This window comes from Thamnophis sirtalis, unplaced genomic scaffold (assembly GCF_051295495.1).
Source record: "Thamnophis sirtalis isolate CommonGarterSnake01/CBP01778 unplaced genomic scaffold, rThaSir2_p1.2 scaffold_1, whole genome shotgun sequence".
NCBI lineage: Eukaryota > Metazoa > Chordata > Lepidosauria > Squamata > Natricidae > Thamnophis > Thamnophis sirtalis.
This window is the reverse complement of record NW_028261381.1, coordinates 6,551,239-6,568,033: the sequence shown is the minus strand read 5'-3', so window position 1 is coordinate 6,568,033 and position 16,795 is coordinate 6,551,239. Positions and strand designations below refer to the sequence as shown.

At 40.7% G+C, this 16,795-nt stretch overlaps 1 protein-coding gene across 1 annotated transcript in view; it reads right to left on the bottom strand.

Annotated features, from left to right (window-relative positions):
- The window catches only part of WDR12 (WD repeat domain 12), a 36,640-nt gene that overhangs the window by 11,613 nt on the left and 8,232 nt on the right, over positions 1–16,795 (bottom strand). Inside the window, exons 4-10 of the mRNA XM_087707034.1 lie at positions 16,517–16,623; positions 13,131–13,246; positions 7,445–7,599; positions 4,982–5,027; positions 2,815–2,906; positions 754–894; positions 541–646 (exon numbers count right to left, since the gene is read on the bottom strand). Of these exons, the coding sequence (XP_087563160.1) occupies positions 541–646; positions 754–894; positions 2,815–2,906; positions 4,982–5,027; positions 7,445–7,599; positions 13,131–13,246; positions 16,517–16,623 (763 nt within the window). The remainder of the gene's footprint in view (positions 1–540; positions 647–753; positions 895–2,814; positions 2,907–4,981; positions 5,028–7,444; positions 7,600–13,130; positions 13,247–16,516; positions 16,624–16,795) is intronic.

The window sequence follows — 16,795 nt, the reverse complement described above, 5'->3', positions numbered from 1 at the left end:
AGCTGCTGCACACTGCTGGCTCATATTTAAATGATTATCCACTAGGATGCCAAAATCCCTTTCACAGTTATTACTATTGAGCAAGGTACCACCTATACTGTACCTGCGCATTTTGTTTTTCTTGCCTAAATGTAGAATCTTACTCTTTTCACCATTGAATTTCATTTTATTAGATAGCAATAGCAATAGCAGTAGACTTATATACCGCTTCATAGGGCTTTCAGCCCTCTCTAAGCGGTTTACAGAGAGTCAGCATATCGCCCCCAACAATCCGGGTCCTCATTTTACCCACCTCGGAAGGATGGAAGGCTGAGTCAACCCTGAGCCGGTGAGATTTGAACCGCTGACCTGCTGATCTAGCAGTAGCCTGCAGTACTGCATTTAACCACTGCGAAACCTCGGCTCATAAGATAGTGCCAAAGCATTCCAAAGCATATGAACTCTGTACAATGCTAAGTCAATTACTCAACTCAATGAGTGATCTTAAACTTGAAAAATCAAGGCACTGAAAAAAATCTCATAAATATATATTCTACTCACCTTTGCTCCGAGGATCCCATAACCGAATGTGTCTGTCGGTGCTCCCGGAAGCTATACGCCGACAAAGTGGTGAGTAGGCTATTGAATTAAACACTTTGTTTCCTGTCTACGATACCATAAAAAAAACGTGATAAGTATCATTTTATAGAAATCCCCTTTTGGGGAAAAATGAACAAATTAAATGCAGAGAAGTCATGTTAAAGTGGCATTTACCAAAGTGGATTTAAAGCTTCCCGTTTCAACATCCCAAATTTTAATGGTGTGGTCCCATGAAGCACTGCAGATCTCATCTGTATCTGACCAAAGAACCGAAGACACGGATTCTGTATGACCAGAGAGAGTTGCAACAGGAGTCTAGACATGAGGAATAAAGACCAATTTTTTAAAAATGGGTTTCTTAAAAGTGGAAAAATCTGATTATCAATTAAAAACTAGATTGGGGAAGTGAACTGGAACGTCCCAGTAGAAGACAATGGCAAAGGGAATTTGAAAACAAATCCAGAATTAAAGGAGCAAAATATAAATATAGATTGGTGGCCATATCTCCAACTACAATCGAGATACAAAAAAGACGTAAAAGAATATGGAATATACACAGAATTACAACAAATAGATAAAATTTTAATTGGCCCAGAAAATAAATTCATAACGAAAATTTACAAATATTTATTAGAAGTAACATTAGAAGAAGAAAAAGTTAAAGGTTGCATGATAGCGTGGGCCAAAAACTTTGGTTACAACATAGATCTAGTGGATTGGGAAAGAATTTGGAACACAAATTATAAACTAACACGATCAGCAGCACTTAAAGAAAATATATACAAAATGTTTTATCGTTGGCATTTATCACCAACAATATTGGCTAAAATGTACCCAAACATGAAGCCGACCTGCCGGAAGTGTAAAAAAGTACAAGGGACTTACTATCACATATGGTGGACCTGCCCGGAAACACAAAAATATTGGACAAAAATTTGGAAATGGGTGCAAGAAATTACAGGAGAACAGATAAAATACAAACCCGAAATCTTTCTATTGGGAATAATCAAAGGGAAATATACAAAGAAAATTAAGTACATATTAACACATTTGCTAACTACAGCTAGAATAGCATTTGCCCAATGCTGGAAACAAAATAATACCCCCTCGGATGAATTAGTGATTAAAAAAAACTTTGGATTGTGCAGAGATGGACAAATTAACACTGAAATTAAAAGATCAAGAAGAGTCGGAATATTATGAAATTTGGAACAATTGGTACAAATGGCTGCAAAACATGAATAAAATTAATTAAGCCAAAAAACTATATATAAATATATATAGAACTGTGTATAAAGGTGTGTAAATATAGAAGCGAAATATTATATACCTGTACAGGTATGATGACATAACAATGTTGATGTAATGACTGTAAGGTGTTGTAGAAGGCCTCTACACTACACTAGAAGGTGTTGTAGAAGGCCTCTACACTACACTAGACTAGGCCTCCTCCGAATTCCATCAGCCGCCCAGTGTCGACTGGTGACTACCCGGAGGAGGGCCTTCTCTGTGGCTGCTCCGACCCTGTGGAACGAACTCCCCGTGGAGATTCGTACCCTCACCACCCTCCAGGCCTTCCGCATAGCCCTTAAAACCTGGCTGTTCCGACAGGCCTGGGACTAAAGACTTGCAGCCCCACTCCGAATGGTATGATTGTTGTGTTTCTTAACTGTGTATGGTCTTTATATTTTGTAACTTTCTTTGTTTCCCCCTCCCTTGAATTGTGAGCCGCCCTGAGTCCCTTTCAGGGAAAAGGGCGGCATACAAATAAAGTAAATTGAAATTGAATTGAATTGAATTAGAAGGGAAAAAATAATTTAAAAAATCTGCTAAAAAAAAAGACAACAATGGCAAACAACTTCTATAATTTTGCCAAGTACCATGGAATTTTCTAAAAGTTTGAGAGAGATGTTACTTTAGACAGCATTAGCAGAACATATGGGTAGATGGGCAGTTGAATAGAACCCCTGGCATGTCTTAGTCGCCGTTACATTCCTGGGGAATTCAGTTATTTAAGTGAACTGAGAATAGAGCATGCCGTGTGAAGTACTGGCAGAACAAAACTGAACTTTTGAGATAAAGCTCTTTGGGAAGTCTTAAGATAATAAACAGCTACAGCAAATTTCACTTTGAAGTCAAGGCCGGGCGGGGGAGGCATCCCTGTCAGTCATCAACCCCCCCCCCCCCCCTGAAAGATGGTCAGGCCAAGCCTGACTCCAGTCATTCCTGTCTTACTCTCGTTAGTCCCAGCTGCTCCGTTTTTTGCTTTTTCCTTGGTCTGTTCCCCACGTCCTCCATCTCTGCTTCATCCTCTTCATCGGCAGGCACTGAAATGAAAATGAGATAAGACAAAAACGGGGAGGGCAATAACCACACACTCATAAATCTCAAATAAACGTAAGTAGCCTAAATTACCCGTGAGTTTTTTTTTTTACCTCTTGGGTTTCAATACATTTTCAAAGCTCATTGCAGGAAATGGAAGAAGAGAAATGATCTGGATCTTTTCTTGGATAGAATTAAGCAGGTGCTCTGTCTATCTCTGTCCACCCTTTATCTATCTATCTATCTATCTATCTATCTATCTATCTATCTATCTATCTATCTATCTATCTATCTATCTATCTATCTATCTATCTATCTATCCATCCATCCATCCATCCACCCACCCACCCACCCACCCATCATCCATCTATCTATCTATCTATCTATCTATCTATCTATCTATCTATCTATCTATCTATCATCTATCTATCTATCTATCCATCCATCCATCCATCCATCCATCCATCCATCCATCCATCCACCCACCCACCCACCCACCCACCCACCCACTATCATTTTCTTAAGCACTGTCCTCAACTTTATGAAATGTGGAGGATACCATATTTTTTGGAGTATAAGGGACACCCAGATTTTGAAGAGGCATGTAAAAAAAAGTAGGTAGGTAGATAGAGGGAGAGAGAGGGAGAGAAAGAGAGAGAAATACAGTAGGTAGGTAGGGAGAGAGAGTAGTTAGGTAGGTAGATACGTAAAGGGATAGAGAGAGAAATAGAGAGAGAAATACAGTAGATAGGTAGGTAGGTAGGTAGAGAGAGTGTGTGGATAGGTAGAGGGATAGAGAGAAATAGAGAGAGATAAGGAGAGAGAAATATAGTAGATAGGTAGGGAGAGAGATAGAGAATAGGTAGGTTGGTAGGTAGAGGGATAGAGAGAGAAAAATAGAGAGAAATACAGTAGATAGGCAGGGGGAGAGGGAGAGAGAGTAGGTAGGTATATAGGTAGATAGAGGGGGGAGAGAGAGAGAGAGAAAGAGAGAGAAATACAGTAGGTAGGTAGGGAGAGAGAGAGAGTAGGTAGGTAGGTAGATGTTTCCAGGTGTATTTATCCATGTGCTGGAGAAGGAAACAGCTGACAACATGTAGCACCTAAAACTTTGTTTCTGCTGGGATAGCATTTGATCAATTTAATTCTCATCAACCACTCTAACTAAACAACTTTCCGAAAGGGAAAAAATTTTTTTTTGCCCTCTGCAAACCTCCCCAAAACGGCCCGTTTTTCGTAAAAACTGCCCCCCCCTTTTTAAGGCATGAATAGCCTTGGGGGGGGGGAGGCTTAAAGAGTGCTCCTGGGGGGTGGGGGGCAAAAACAAGCAAAAAAACAGGCCCTTTTTTTGCTAAAACTGGCTTTTGGTCAAAAAAATTGCATGGATAGCCTTATGGAGGCTTATAGAGTGCTGCTGGCGGCTGGGGGAGGGGGGCAAAAACCAGCCCGTTTTTTGCTCCTTTCTGCCCTCCCCAGCCCCCAGCAGCACTCTATAAGCCTCCATAAGACTATGCACGGCCGTTTTGGTGAAGGGGGCGGGGCTTCAGGAGGCAAAAAATGCTGTATTCGGTGTGTAAGATGTACCCAGATTTTCAGCCGCTTTTTATAGGGAAAAAAGGTGCGTCTTATACTCTGAAAAATACGGTAATTCAAATCCAGCCTCTTGAAAAAAGACCAACTTGTTTTGTCCAGAAATGTTCTATCCATTTAGTCATGAAATCCATTTTGCTAGTCTTCATTTCTTTATTGTATATATGACATTAAATGGGATGGAACTAAACTTGAATTCCATTTATTCAGGCTTCTGAGCATGAAATTGGCTTATCATATGCTTTACAAGATGTGCCATTTTATATATATGGCTGTTTCATACTTTGCAGCTATAGAGTCAAAAGTAGCATCCTATGTGTAGTAATCTACAATTCTGCACTAAAATACTACATTTAGAACTGTCTGCAAGACAACAAAGGCAGCAAGTTTGCGCGATGGAAGTACATTCACAATGTTTAGGAAGATGTGTATGCAGGAGGGGTGAAAATGTGGGAAAAAGTAATTCTTGTATCTAAAATATTTCCCTTACCTGCAGACCATATCTTCAGCATCTTATCCCAGGAGCCACTGCAAAACTAATGAAAAGGACATTTGAATAAAAATGTAAATATCTGTTGGTTATCACCTTTAAAGCCCTACATGGCTTAGGGCCAGCGTACCTGCGAGACCGCCTACTGCCACATTCCTCCCAATGGCTGGTGAGATCCCACAGGGTGGGCCTCCTCCAGATGCCGTCAGCCAGACAATGCCGGCTGGCGGCTCCCCGGAGGAGAGCCTTCTCTGTGGCTGCTCCGACCCTTTGGAATGAGCTACCCCCAGAAATCCGGACCTTACCCACTCTCATGACCTTCAGGAAAGCTGTTAAAACCTGGCTATTCCGGCAGGCCTGGGGCTGTTGACTTCATCGTTGAGGTCCAGCCCCGATCATAACGAATGTATGCATGTTGATTTTAACCTGTTTTTATTTTCATTTTTTATTATTTCTATTTTTTCTTTCATTGTAATCTGCCCGGATTCCTCCGGGGTTGAGCGGCCTATAAATCGATTAAATAAATATCTGATTTGATCTGATTCCAACTAAATTAATACCCTTGTGTTTAAGCCAGATTTGCACTGAATCTAGGGCAAGGCCCTCATCATCAGCTCTCCCTACTTGTCTAACCTGCCCTGGTAGAGTTGTGGCAGCAGCAGAGACGTTGCCCATGGCAGAAAAATATTCTCAGTGACCCCAACCACACTGAATGCATAGAAACATCCAGGATCTTATGGTCTTAAAATGTAAAATCTCTGCTGTCACAATGTTCCCAAACCCAACTGCCCCCATTATTTAATCCAACTCCACCTCAAATCAAGAGATTGCAGTGTCATCAATAAATAGCAATGCAATTAATATATGATATGACAGGAATGCCTACGCCCGTGATGGCAAACCTGTGGCACGCGGAGCCATTTGTTAGGGCACGTGAGGCATGCGCACGCTGGCCAGCTGACTTCAGCCTTCGTTTTTGGCCGTTTTTTGCCCTCTGGAGGCTTCACAGAACCCTCCAGAGGGCAAAAAACAACCCAACGCGCAAACCAGAAGTTCGGGAACAGACTTCCGGTTTGCACGTTGGGCCGTTTTTCTCCCTCCGGAGGCTTCAGGGATGCCTCCTGAAGTCTCCAGAGGGCCTCCGGGGGGCGAGGGAGGTTGTTTCTGCCCTCCCCAGGCTCCTAGAAAGCCTCTGGAGCCTGGGGAGGGAGAAAAACAGGTCCATCATGAGCCAAAAACGGGAGGGAGGATGGGGGTTGGCGCACATGGGTGCGTGTGGTCGCATATATAGAATTATGGGTGTGGGCATGCCCGCACACAACTCTCCTACATTCCTCCCTGCTTTTGGCATGCGCTAGGAAAAAGGTTATCCATCACCTGCCTAGACATTCAAGGATGAAAGAAAGGGAGGATATAAAACCAGCATCATGTTGACATATATACACCCCCCTCCTTTCCCCTATCTGAACCTACAATCCTCTAGTCCTAATCCATCAGTTTTTGCAAACTCTTTTAACAACTATATTTCATTAAAACCTTGAAAGCAAATGCATTTAAAGCCCTTGGCAGTTATATCTGATGTTTTTTGTTTTTAAACGACATCCTTAGGAGTACTTGGAAAAAAAGTCAGTTAGAGCGCCCAAGGCAAGCTATCATCTTACAAGACCCGTGATGGAATGTTACTTAGATCAGGGGTCTCCAATCTTGACGACTTTACGACTTGTGGACTTCCAACTCCCAGAGCGAGAGACAATGCAGTTTAAATAGTTTGTGTGAGAGAAAGAGGGTTCAGATGAGTCCTCCCTAATAGTTCCCAGGAGATATGATTTATGATGCAAGTAGTTTGGGAAGATTTTTGTTGATAAGTGAGCAGCAATAAAGACATCTGCTCACAAGAATCACAATGGGTCTATCTTAGTTTTCAGAGCCTGACAAGGCCCGTGACCCGTCAAAACCGCGCTCGACTAAGCCGCGCCCGATTAAACCGTGTCGCTGACGTCATCAACAGGGCGACAACAGCCAGCGCGGAGAAAGAAGGGCACTTTAAATAGCGCTTTGAAAGCAAGCCGATTCAACTTAAGGTAAGGGTTAGGTTAAGGGTTAGGGTTAGGTTAAGGGTTAGGTTTAGGGTTAGGTTAAGGGTTAGGTTTAGGGTTAGGGTTAGGGTTAGGTTTAGGGTTAGGTTTAGGATTAGGTTTAGGGGGGTTAGGTTTAGGTGTTAATTTTAGGTTTAGCGTTTACAGCGTGCTTCTGTCTCCGCGCTGTTGTCGCCCTGTTGATGACGTCAGCTACGCGGTTTAGTCGAGCACAGTTCAGTCGAGCGCGGTTTTGTGGTGGAACCGACAAGGCCATGTTAGGAGGTTTTGATTGGAATGTTCAAAAGAACCACAGTAGTGCTTACTGTACAACACACCTGTCCATTTTTTAGAACACGAGAGCAGAGGAGGAAGGCATATAACTTACTTTGGTCCTTGAACTATCCACAGCTACAGATTCCACACTTCCTGCGTGTCCCCTGCAGCAATGAAGAGCCCTCACTTTGTTCCTTTCCACATTCCATTCCCAGAGCAAGATAGTCTGGTCCATAGAGGCACTGAGCAGCAAGCATGACAAGCTGTCTGAAGAATACAGGCAAGAACAGAAATACTGTATACTAAGCATTTCCTAAACCAATCATCCAATTTCATTCTACCCCAGAATCAGGTAATAGGATTTTTAAAAAAAGCAAAACTGTACATCAAAACCATAATCAGATTTAGGGTATTTTAAATGGGACCCTCTACTACACCTAAAGGAAATATAATATATACATTTTAAGGAATATGAAGATCAGTGATAATCCATAAGTACTGATTACTATTGTATGAACCAATAATCCTATACAAGTATTATCTGTATGAAAAAGTAATAGGAATCTGTGGCACGACAAAACCGCGCTCGACTAAAGCGCGCCCGATTAAACCGCGTCGCTGACGTCATCAACAGGGCGACAACAGCCAGCGCGGAGAAAGAAGGGTGCTTTAAATAGCGCTTTGAAAGCAAGCCGATTCAACTTAAGGTAAGGGTTAGGTTTAGGTTTAGGTTTAGGGTTAGGTTTAGGGTTAGGTTAAGGGTTAGGTTTAGGATTAGGTTTAGGGGGGTTAGGTTTAGGTTTAGGGGTTAATTTTAGGTTTAGCGTTTACAGCGTGCTTCTGTTTCCGCGCTGTTGTCGCCCTGTGATGATGTCAGCTACGCGGTTTCGTCGAGCGCACTTTAGTCGAACGCGGTTTTGTGGTGGAACCATAGGAATATATTGGATTCTGAGATTCGTTTAACCTGCCTGATAGGTCATACAGCTCCTCTTAGCCCTTGAAGGACAACCTCTTAAGACAGAGATTGCCTATGTTTCTAAAGGTGAAATCTAGATGTGGCTTTAAAATCCGGTTGTTTTTTTATTTTACTTTTCAGTAAACTTAAGGAATCCGGCTACTAATATTCCTTTGCATCTTGCTGAAATGCCAACATGGATCAATGTTGCATAAACTTATACTACTAAGAACACAACACTTTCTACCGCCGTAAATTATAGATACAGCCCCACTGCCACATCCACATCTCGTGACCTGACAAATGCGCGCCTGACAAAAGCGCGCCGATGAAACCGCGGCGAGATAACCGCGATGTCAAAATCGCGCCGACAGTGCACCGACAAAAGCGCGATTACGGTTAAGGTAAAGGTTAGGTTTAGGATTAGGGATAGGGTTATTACGCTGTTTTCACGTTGTTTGTTGATGGCGCGCTTTTGTCGGTGAGCTGTTGTGGGCGCGATTTCGACATCGCGGTTTTCTCGCCGCGGTTTCGTCGGCGCGCATTTGTCGGTGAACCCCACATCTATGTCAGAAGCACAGCTGAAGGATAAAAGCCAAAAGCCAGTCAAACATCCTCTTTTATACTAAGGCTGGGTCCCTTTCACTAAATCTAGAGCAAAAATGAAACCACATTTTAATGCATTTTAAAATAGCATGTAGCTCAGCCTTAAATAACATCAATCTTTCTCCAGTTTCATCAATGGTCTCTCAAAACAGGAGAGGCCAGGAGAAACGTCAGGACTTCAGGTAAGCCGAAGTCGGAAGCCCCTCGTACTTCTTGTTCCTGATATGTAAACAACATCAGGACAAAAGTAAGACAGTCCAGTCAAATCTGTGGAAGACGTGGATGCTGCAGATGTTCTCCTCCAAAAATGCCTTAACAAATGTGAAGGAAATAATTTTAAACTGAAGATTTAACAACAGAGACAGCCATCGCCTAGTGATAATCAAAGCAGCAGCAGCAACAACAAAAAACAAAGAAACCCTGAGCTGACTATAATAATAAATCTTCTAGAACAAATTAACTCTCCTAAAATTCATATAAAATATTTTTAATCATATTTTATTAGTAAATTTCGGGAATAATTTTTTTAAATATATTTTATTCATTTTTTCACATTCCATTTGCAATCACTTATATACAGGGTATTTGCTATAAGAAAAGAAAAAAAAAAGGAAATAAAACGAACAAATAAAAAGGAAACACAACTCATCATTCACAACCCCACCTAACCCTTTCATCCTCCATACACCCCCTCTACCCCCTCCAACTTTCCTTTCTCCCTCTAACACTCCCCTCCTACTTCCCTTTCCCCTCAAACCTTCCTTCTCCCCTTACTCCCCACACACCCTCCTTACATTCCCCTTACTCCTTCCTTACTCCTCCCTCTTCTTTCCCTCTACCTCCCTCCTTGGTGTATGCCTTTATTCGAGTGTTGTTTAATCTAATAAAAGTAAAATAAACCAAGGGAAAAAAAATAAAAGAAAAAAAAGAACCACCGTATATAAATACATTCCTGTTCTTATTAAGACTATGTTAATACCCCCCCACCCCCCCCACCAATCCCCATCCCTAATCCTCCCGACTTCCCAGGGCCCACACCTGGCACTACCTTCTGTCTAAAATATCTTGTATACATATAGATTAAAAATAAAAGTAATATGTCAAAAGAAAGAAAAACAGAAAAAAAGAAAAAAGAAAAGAAAAGAGAAAAGAAAAAAAAAGAAAAAAAAGGAAACCACTCTTTGTGTTGATCTCAGCCCCCCATCTTTATCTATGCTTAAATAGTATAAATCATTCTATCTATATTTTATTCTCGTCTCTTACTTCTTTGCTATTTACCCCAACCTTCTGTAGACTCTCCCGTTCCTCTTCCTAAACTTTATGATCCCTTCCGATAAAATTTAAGCAACATGATTCATGCCACATATTCAAATATTACTTTACAGAAGAGTAATCAAACTTTCCCTTCTAATAAAATTTAAACAGCATAAATGATCTTTCTTAACCTCCTTTTCAAACAATAATTCAAAATAATCTAACCAAGCTTCCCCTTCTTAGCGAGGTTTAAGCAGCGTAGATCAAGTATTACTTTACACAAAAATCAATTTCTATCTTAAAATAATTCCAACCAACTTTCTCTTCTAATAGGATTTAAATAACATAGTTCATTCGACATACATTTTACCCTCATCCCTTACTTGTCTGATATTTACCACTATCAGATTTATGCTGACATAGGTTTAAAATCTAACTCAAAGTACTTTCAACCAACTTTCCCTTCTAATATGAGTTAAATAGCATGGATCATTCCACATATTCAAATAATACTTTCAGCAAGGGTCACTTAACCTTCTGTTTTAAAGTAGTCCCTTCTAACAAAGTTTAAACAACATAAATCATTCCGCATTCTTTTTACACGTATCTTAAGATAATCCCAACCGGCTTTCTCTTCTAATAAGCTTTAAACAACGTAAATCATTCCACATATATTTTATCCTCATCCCTTGCTTGTCTGATGTTTACCACTATCAAATTTATGCTGACATTAATTTAAGATCTAGCTCAAAATAGTTTCACCCAACTTTCCCTTCTAATAAGAATTAGTCCGCTTTTTCTACCGGGGGGAGGTCTCAAACCCCCATTCAGTCCTCAACTTTGGCGAATATTTTGAAATGTCTAAATTCTCGATCTCCGTTTTTCTGCTTCTCCGAGGGAGGAAAGGCTACCCCCTCCATCTTGCAGCCACGTGGCCTGCCACTTGCCTTCTCCTTCCGCTTGTCTCTCCTCTCTTCCAAGTGAGTCAGGAAGTCCCGCCTTCAAAGTCCTACAATAGAAATCTCGAGCCTCCGAAACAGAATTAAGACGAAATCTTTGATTCTCAAATGTAACCGTGATGCCGGCAGGGGCCTCCCATCTGTATCGAATCTGTTGACTCCTAAGCTCTTTAGTTAAAAAGGTGTAGTCCCTTCTTGCTTTCAACATCTGGAAAGGTATATCTTTGAAGACAATCAGGTCCTGGTCATCAACTCGGAGACTGTTATTATGAAACTTTTGCACAATCGCGTTTCTAGATTCTTTTGTAGAGAAATATATAATTATGTCCCTCGGGAGCTGTCGCTGTTCCGCTATCAATGAGTTCTGGCGATAGATTTTCCGAATCTGCCAATCAAAGTTAAGTCCCGGGCTTCCCACCGCATGGGTAAAGGCTTCAGCAAAGGTCTGTTTCAAATTCTCTTGCTCCTTTTCACGGAATCCTCTGACTCTTATTGCAAATGCCTTCCTATTAAAATTTATCATCATAAGCTGTTCTTCAGTGTCTCTAATTTTTTGTTGTAAAATTTGAATATTGGTAGTCAAATTAAAATTAGCCTTCTCCAAGCTTTCCAATTTGTTCTCTATTTCAGCAGAATAATCTGACAGGGCAGACACGGCTGCGAACGTATTCACCTTCATTTGATTAACTTTAGACTTTAAATCATCATACAGTTCCAATACAAATTCCTTAATTTCTTGTTTAAAATCATTAAACATTTTAAGGAGATATTCCTGTGTTAAAAGTTCTCCAGTAGAAGGCATAGGAGACAAAGACTGTGGTTCCAGTAAAAATTCTTTAAATTCTTTAGACACATTTGTAGCAAGGCGCTTCTTTGATCAGGGTGCCATAATAGATAAACAAATAAGCAGCGCTTTTGCTCCCCTCTGTTTCCAAAGAAGAAGGGTTTATTTTGTTAAGGAGCGGTCTGCAGGAAGGTAAAACCGGCTAAGTACATCCACTATCAATCACCCACGGAGAGAAATCGCCATTTTGAAGTCCGTTTAGACAAAGAAGTCTCTAAGACAGATGGTGCTGGTATTTAAGATAGTAATAAAAGCATAAATCTCACAGGAGTGGGACCCGCCCGTATCAATTCTAGCTTGAAAAAAACTTTGTTTTGTCCTGGGGGGGGCTAGCCTGTCTAGGGCTGCCCAAAAAAAAAAAGGCAGCTGAGAAGAACTGGCTGGAGATAAAAGCTCCGCTCCGGCTGGATCTAATCTCTATCCACAGCCAAAAAAAGAAAAAGGCTGTGGCTTACGAATAGACCCTCGCCTACAGAGCTACTCCCTGCCCCTTCCTTAGCCAAAAAGGGGTGCTATCTATGATCTTATTTAGATATACAGACCAGATCTCTGAGGAGCTCGGTGGAGCCCTCCTCGGCAACAGGCCACGCCCCCAGGAAGCCGTAAATTTCGGGAATAATTTTATTCAATCCCGTATTTAACTATTTTTTCTCTCACAGAGAATCAGATGTTTTAAAGCCCTACATGGCTTAGGACCCGGATATCTGGGAGACCGCCTCCTGCCACATACCTTCCAACGGCCAATAAGAACTCACAGACTGGGCCTTCTCTGGGTGCCATCGACCAGACAATGCCGGCTGGCGGCTCCTCGGAGGAGGGCCTTCTCTGTAGCTGCTCTGGCCGTGTGGAACGACCTACCCGTAGAGATCCGGACCCTCCCCACTCTCTCGGCCTTCCGAAAAGCCACTAAAACCTGGCTATTCCGGCAGGCCTGGGGCTGTTGACTTCAGGAATGAGGTCCAACTCCACCCAGATTGAGTGTATGGTGCGTTGTTTTTAAATTGTTTCTTTTTAATTGTTCTTTATTTTAACTTCTTATATTAACTTTTTCTGTAAGCCGCCCGGAGTCCTACGGGATTGGGCGGCATATAAATCTATTAAAAGTTAAAGTTAAATAAAAGTCTATAACAAGATTTTGGAGGAGATCTATTTTGCCCAACAGACAATGAACTTTACTTACCTTTTTTAACCCAAGCTACGTCTTTGACCACATCTGTATGCCCAACAAGTGACATGATCGGTTTGCCTTCTACTGACCAAATCCGGGAAGTCTGATCGTAGGAACCAGTCAAGATCCTATGGAAGTCAGAAGTAAAGAACATTCCTGAAGGTGTGCACCGCAGTTTTGCCTCTTAAAAATTTCAATTATACCCACTGAGCATAACTTTCAGAGTCTGTGCAAAGCCATATTTTTGTAAATGTGATGCCAAGATGTGACGAGTAATGAGTTATAAACACCGTGCCTAGTTCAAAGCAACCAGCATTCCCTCATTTTCCTCTAGAAAAATATAGCTATTCCCCAATCATTCTTATTGTCCGTATAGCCCATGGGTTGTCAACCTGGTCCCTACCGCCCACTTGTGGGCGTTTCGGGATTCCAGGTGGGCGGTAGGGACTTCGGAGGCTAAAACCTCCTTTTGAGCGAATGCGCAGTTGCAAAATAGGAGAAGCAAACACGTGGGAAGGGGAGGAGGGGGATAGCAGGGACAGGCAGAAGCCAACCAGAGCAGTTGCAAAATAGGAGAAAGAAAAGTTATAGGCAGGAGAGAATTGTTGTTGGCTAATAATAATAAGTGGGCTAACTAGCTCAGCCTTACTTTTGTACATTGCCCTCAGGAAGGTAAAAAAAAGGAGATAAAAAGGAAAAGATTAAAAAAATTAACAAAAAAGGGAAGAAAAATAGAGAAAATAAAGGAGGAGAGTAAGCAGTGTTTAGTCTGGCTCATAAAGTTAAAAACATTATAAACATGCATAAAGTAGAAATAAAAAGATAAATGTACGTACATTTCTTTTTTTTAAAAAAAAAGACCCTGATGTCAGCCTCTGCATTGCTATCGCTTCGGCTGCCATGAAACGGGGAGGGAGGGCATGGTATTTGGGAGGGGTTACTCATTGTGCTGGAGGAAGGTTCTGGACTTCACCGACTGATCGGACTACGCATGCGTGGGTGTTTCCCGCCAGGACTAACGGCACCGACATTCCATCTTCGTGATGCCTTTTGAAGTTATCTCACACCTGACACTTGCAAGAATTATGATTGGACTGGGACTGTGATGCCAAGGGGTGGGGAATGGGCTATTCTATATATCAATCGCTTTCGCGCCTTAATATCCAGACTTCGCTATGCATTGCCTTTAATCATTCTTAATTAGTAAAAGTACACCTGATTTCCACGCATGGAGTCTCGTGGTCTTTCTTTCCTAATTAATTAATGAAGAGGAGCTGACACCTCCTTTCTAAAAAATATTCCGCACTTGCGCAAAAACTGGTGGGAGGTAAGGAAATTTTTCCATCAAGAAAGATCCATTAGTGGGCGGTAGGTAGAAAAAGGTTGACTACCACTGGTATAGCCATATGGCAACCATTACAGTTTACTTTGTGAATGCCATGTCAAGGTGTTTATGAGATTCAAACACCTTTCGCACTGCTTAGAAATGCCATATTTGAAAATGAAAAACTGATACATCGATGAATTGAATACTTTAGAATTTTTTGTTTTAAAATGGATAAGGATAACAAGGATTTTATGTATACTTGATAGAGGATTTGGTGATATAATGTATAACCCGAAGAATATATTACAAGGATATCTTGTTGTTGATAAATAATTTTAAGAAGGGAATAACTAAAAATTGGTATATATATGTAGTGACAATTTAGAATATTTTGTTGAAAAATGAAGGAATAAGATCTCTGTTTGAATGTATGATGTATGAGGACAATAATGAACATAAGCATACCCGATAGTTGATTGGTGGAATTATGAATAATTGAAAATAGTGACATACAAATATAAATGGTTGGTGATTTTTTTTTCATATTAGGATTTGTGATTATATAAAGGTATACTGTTATCAAATAGACAATTAAGAATGTAGGGGAATTAGGTTTATTGGGGAAAAAAAACAATAATACTAATTGTAATTGAACATATACTGTACAATGAAAGTGAGATATTTAGTGATACTAGATGAAAAATCTGTGATGGTAAATGTTATTCGAGAACATGGATGTAACAACACTTATAACCAAATGACATGCTGTATGTGATGATGGTTTTTTTTCTTTTTGTTTTTGTGTGTGTGTGTTGTTTGTTTAATAAAAATTAAAATTAAAATTAAAAAAAGAAATGCCATATTTGTGATTTGATACCAAAAGCAATTTAAGTCAGGCCAGAACTTGGCTATTACAAATCTGAAAATTTACTGCCAACTCCACTCCATACCCATTCATTCTCCTATTAATTTACAAAGGAAAAAGAAAACAGAAAATCATGGCAAAAGATTCTGTGAGAAAAAGAGCCACTAACATAACACAGCAATAGCAATAGCAGTTAGACTTATATACCGCTTCATAGGGCTTTCAGCCCTCTCTAAGCGGTTTACAGAGTCAGCATATTGCCCCCAACAACAATCCAGGTCCTCATTTTACCCACCTCGGAAGGATGGAAGGCTGAATCAACCCTGAGCCGGTGAGATTTGAACAGCCGAACTAGCAGTCAGCTGAAGTAGCCTGCAGTGCTGCATTTAACCACTGCACCACCTCGGCTCTTGCATGGCTAATGTACCCACTCAATTTAAAGCAACAGTACAGTCATTTTGGGGATTTGTCTGAAAAGAATGGAAGGAGCTTATTGTAATTTAAGCTTTCTAGCCTCACTTTTGAGGCCTCAACTTTTTCTACAATAGCGGCTGTATATCTGGAAAAATCATTTTAACCTTATTGGTGACGCCATTTGATTTCATTGCTTCATTATTTTTTTTCTTTTAACGTCCTGGTAATCTCTTGCATCGGAGTGGAACCGGGGCAACTAAACACAGTTCAAGCATTTACTGGCCGAATGCCCTTCCTGATGCCTACATGGGAGTTCGCAGCAGACAATTATTCACTGTGTCCAGAGAAAGAAATACCTGCTGCTATCCAGGATCAAACTCACAGCCTCCTGATTCTGCAGCGAGAGCTCTAACTCTAGGCCATTGCCCTGCTCAATTTTGATGCTATTTCTAAATAGCAGTGAAATTTCTAAATAATAGAAATTTTCTTATTTTGCCTGGCCATATTAGTGTAGGAGGATATACCTTCATTGAATGCATCACTTACCTAAAACCCCGATGTAGGGAAGCAAGATGGATTATAAGAATTTCTGAAAGAAGCAACAGTCGCTCGGAGAAATTAAGTCTTAAAACAGATCTAAAATGTTTGGCAAAGGACAACGACAATACTAATATAGCTGATAAGAGCATTTCATTCCTAAACTATTGATACACAGAAGAGAGAAAGGGGCAAGGAAAGATGGGTAATCCTAAATAAAACAAAAAGCCAAAAGCAAATTTAAAAATCTCTTGCCATTCTTCTGTAGCTTCAATGGAACTGATCCAGTCATCATGTAGCATACATTCTTCAGGCTGGGGTGCTGTATACTTCTCTACATATTCAATTTCTACTACATCTTCCTGTACACGAAAGAAAGAAAGAAAAATCAACTACTGTACTATAAAACAAAATCTAGGAGATAAGAATTAAGCCTACAGTCCCACTTCCTAGGAATGGAAAGCATGTTGCTGTAATAAATATATCCCATCAATCCTAATCAACATGGCCAATGCTTAGAAATGCTTGGAGGTT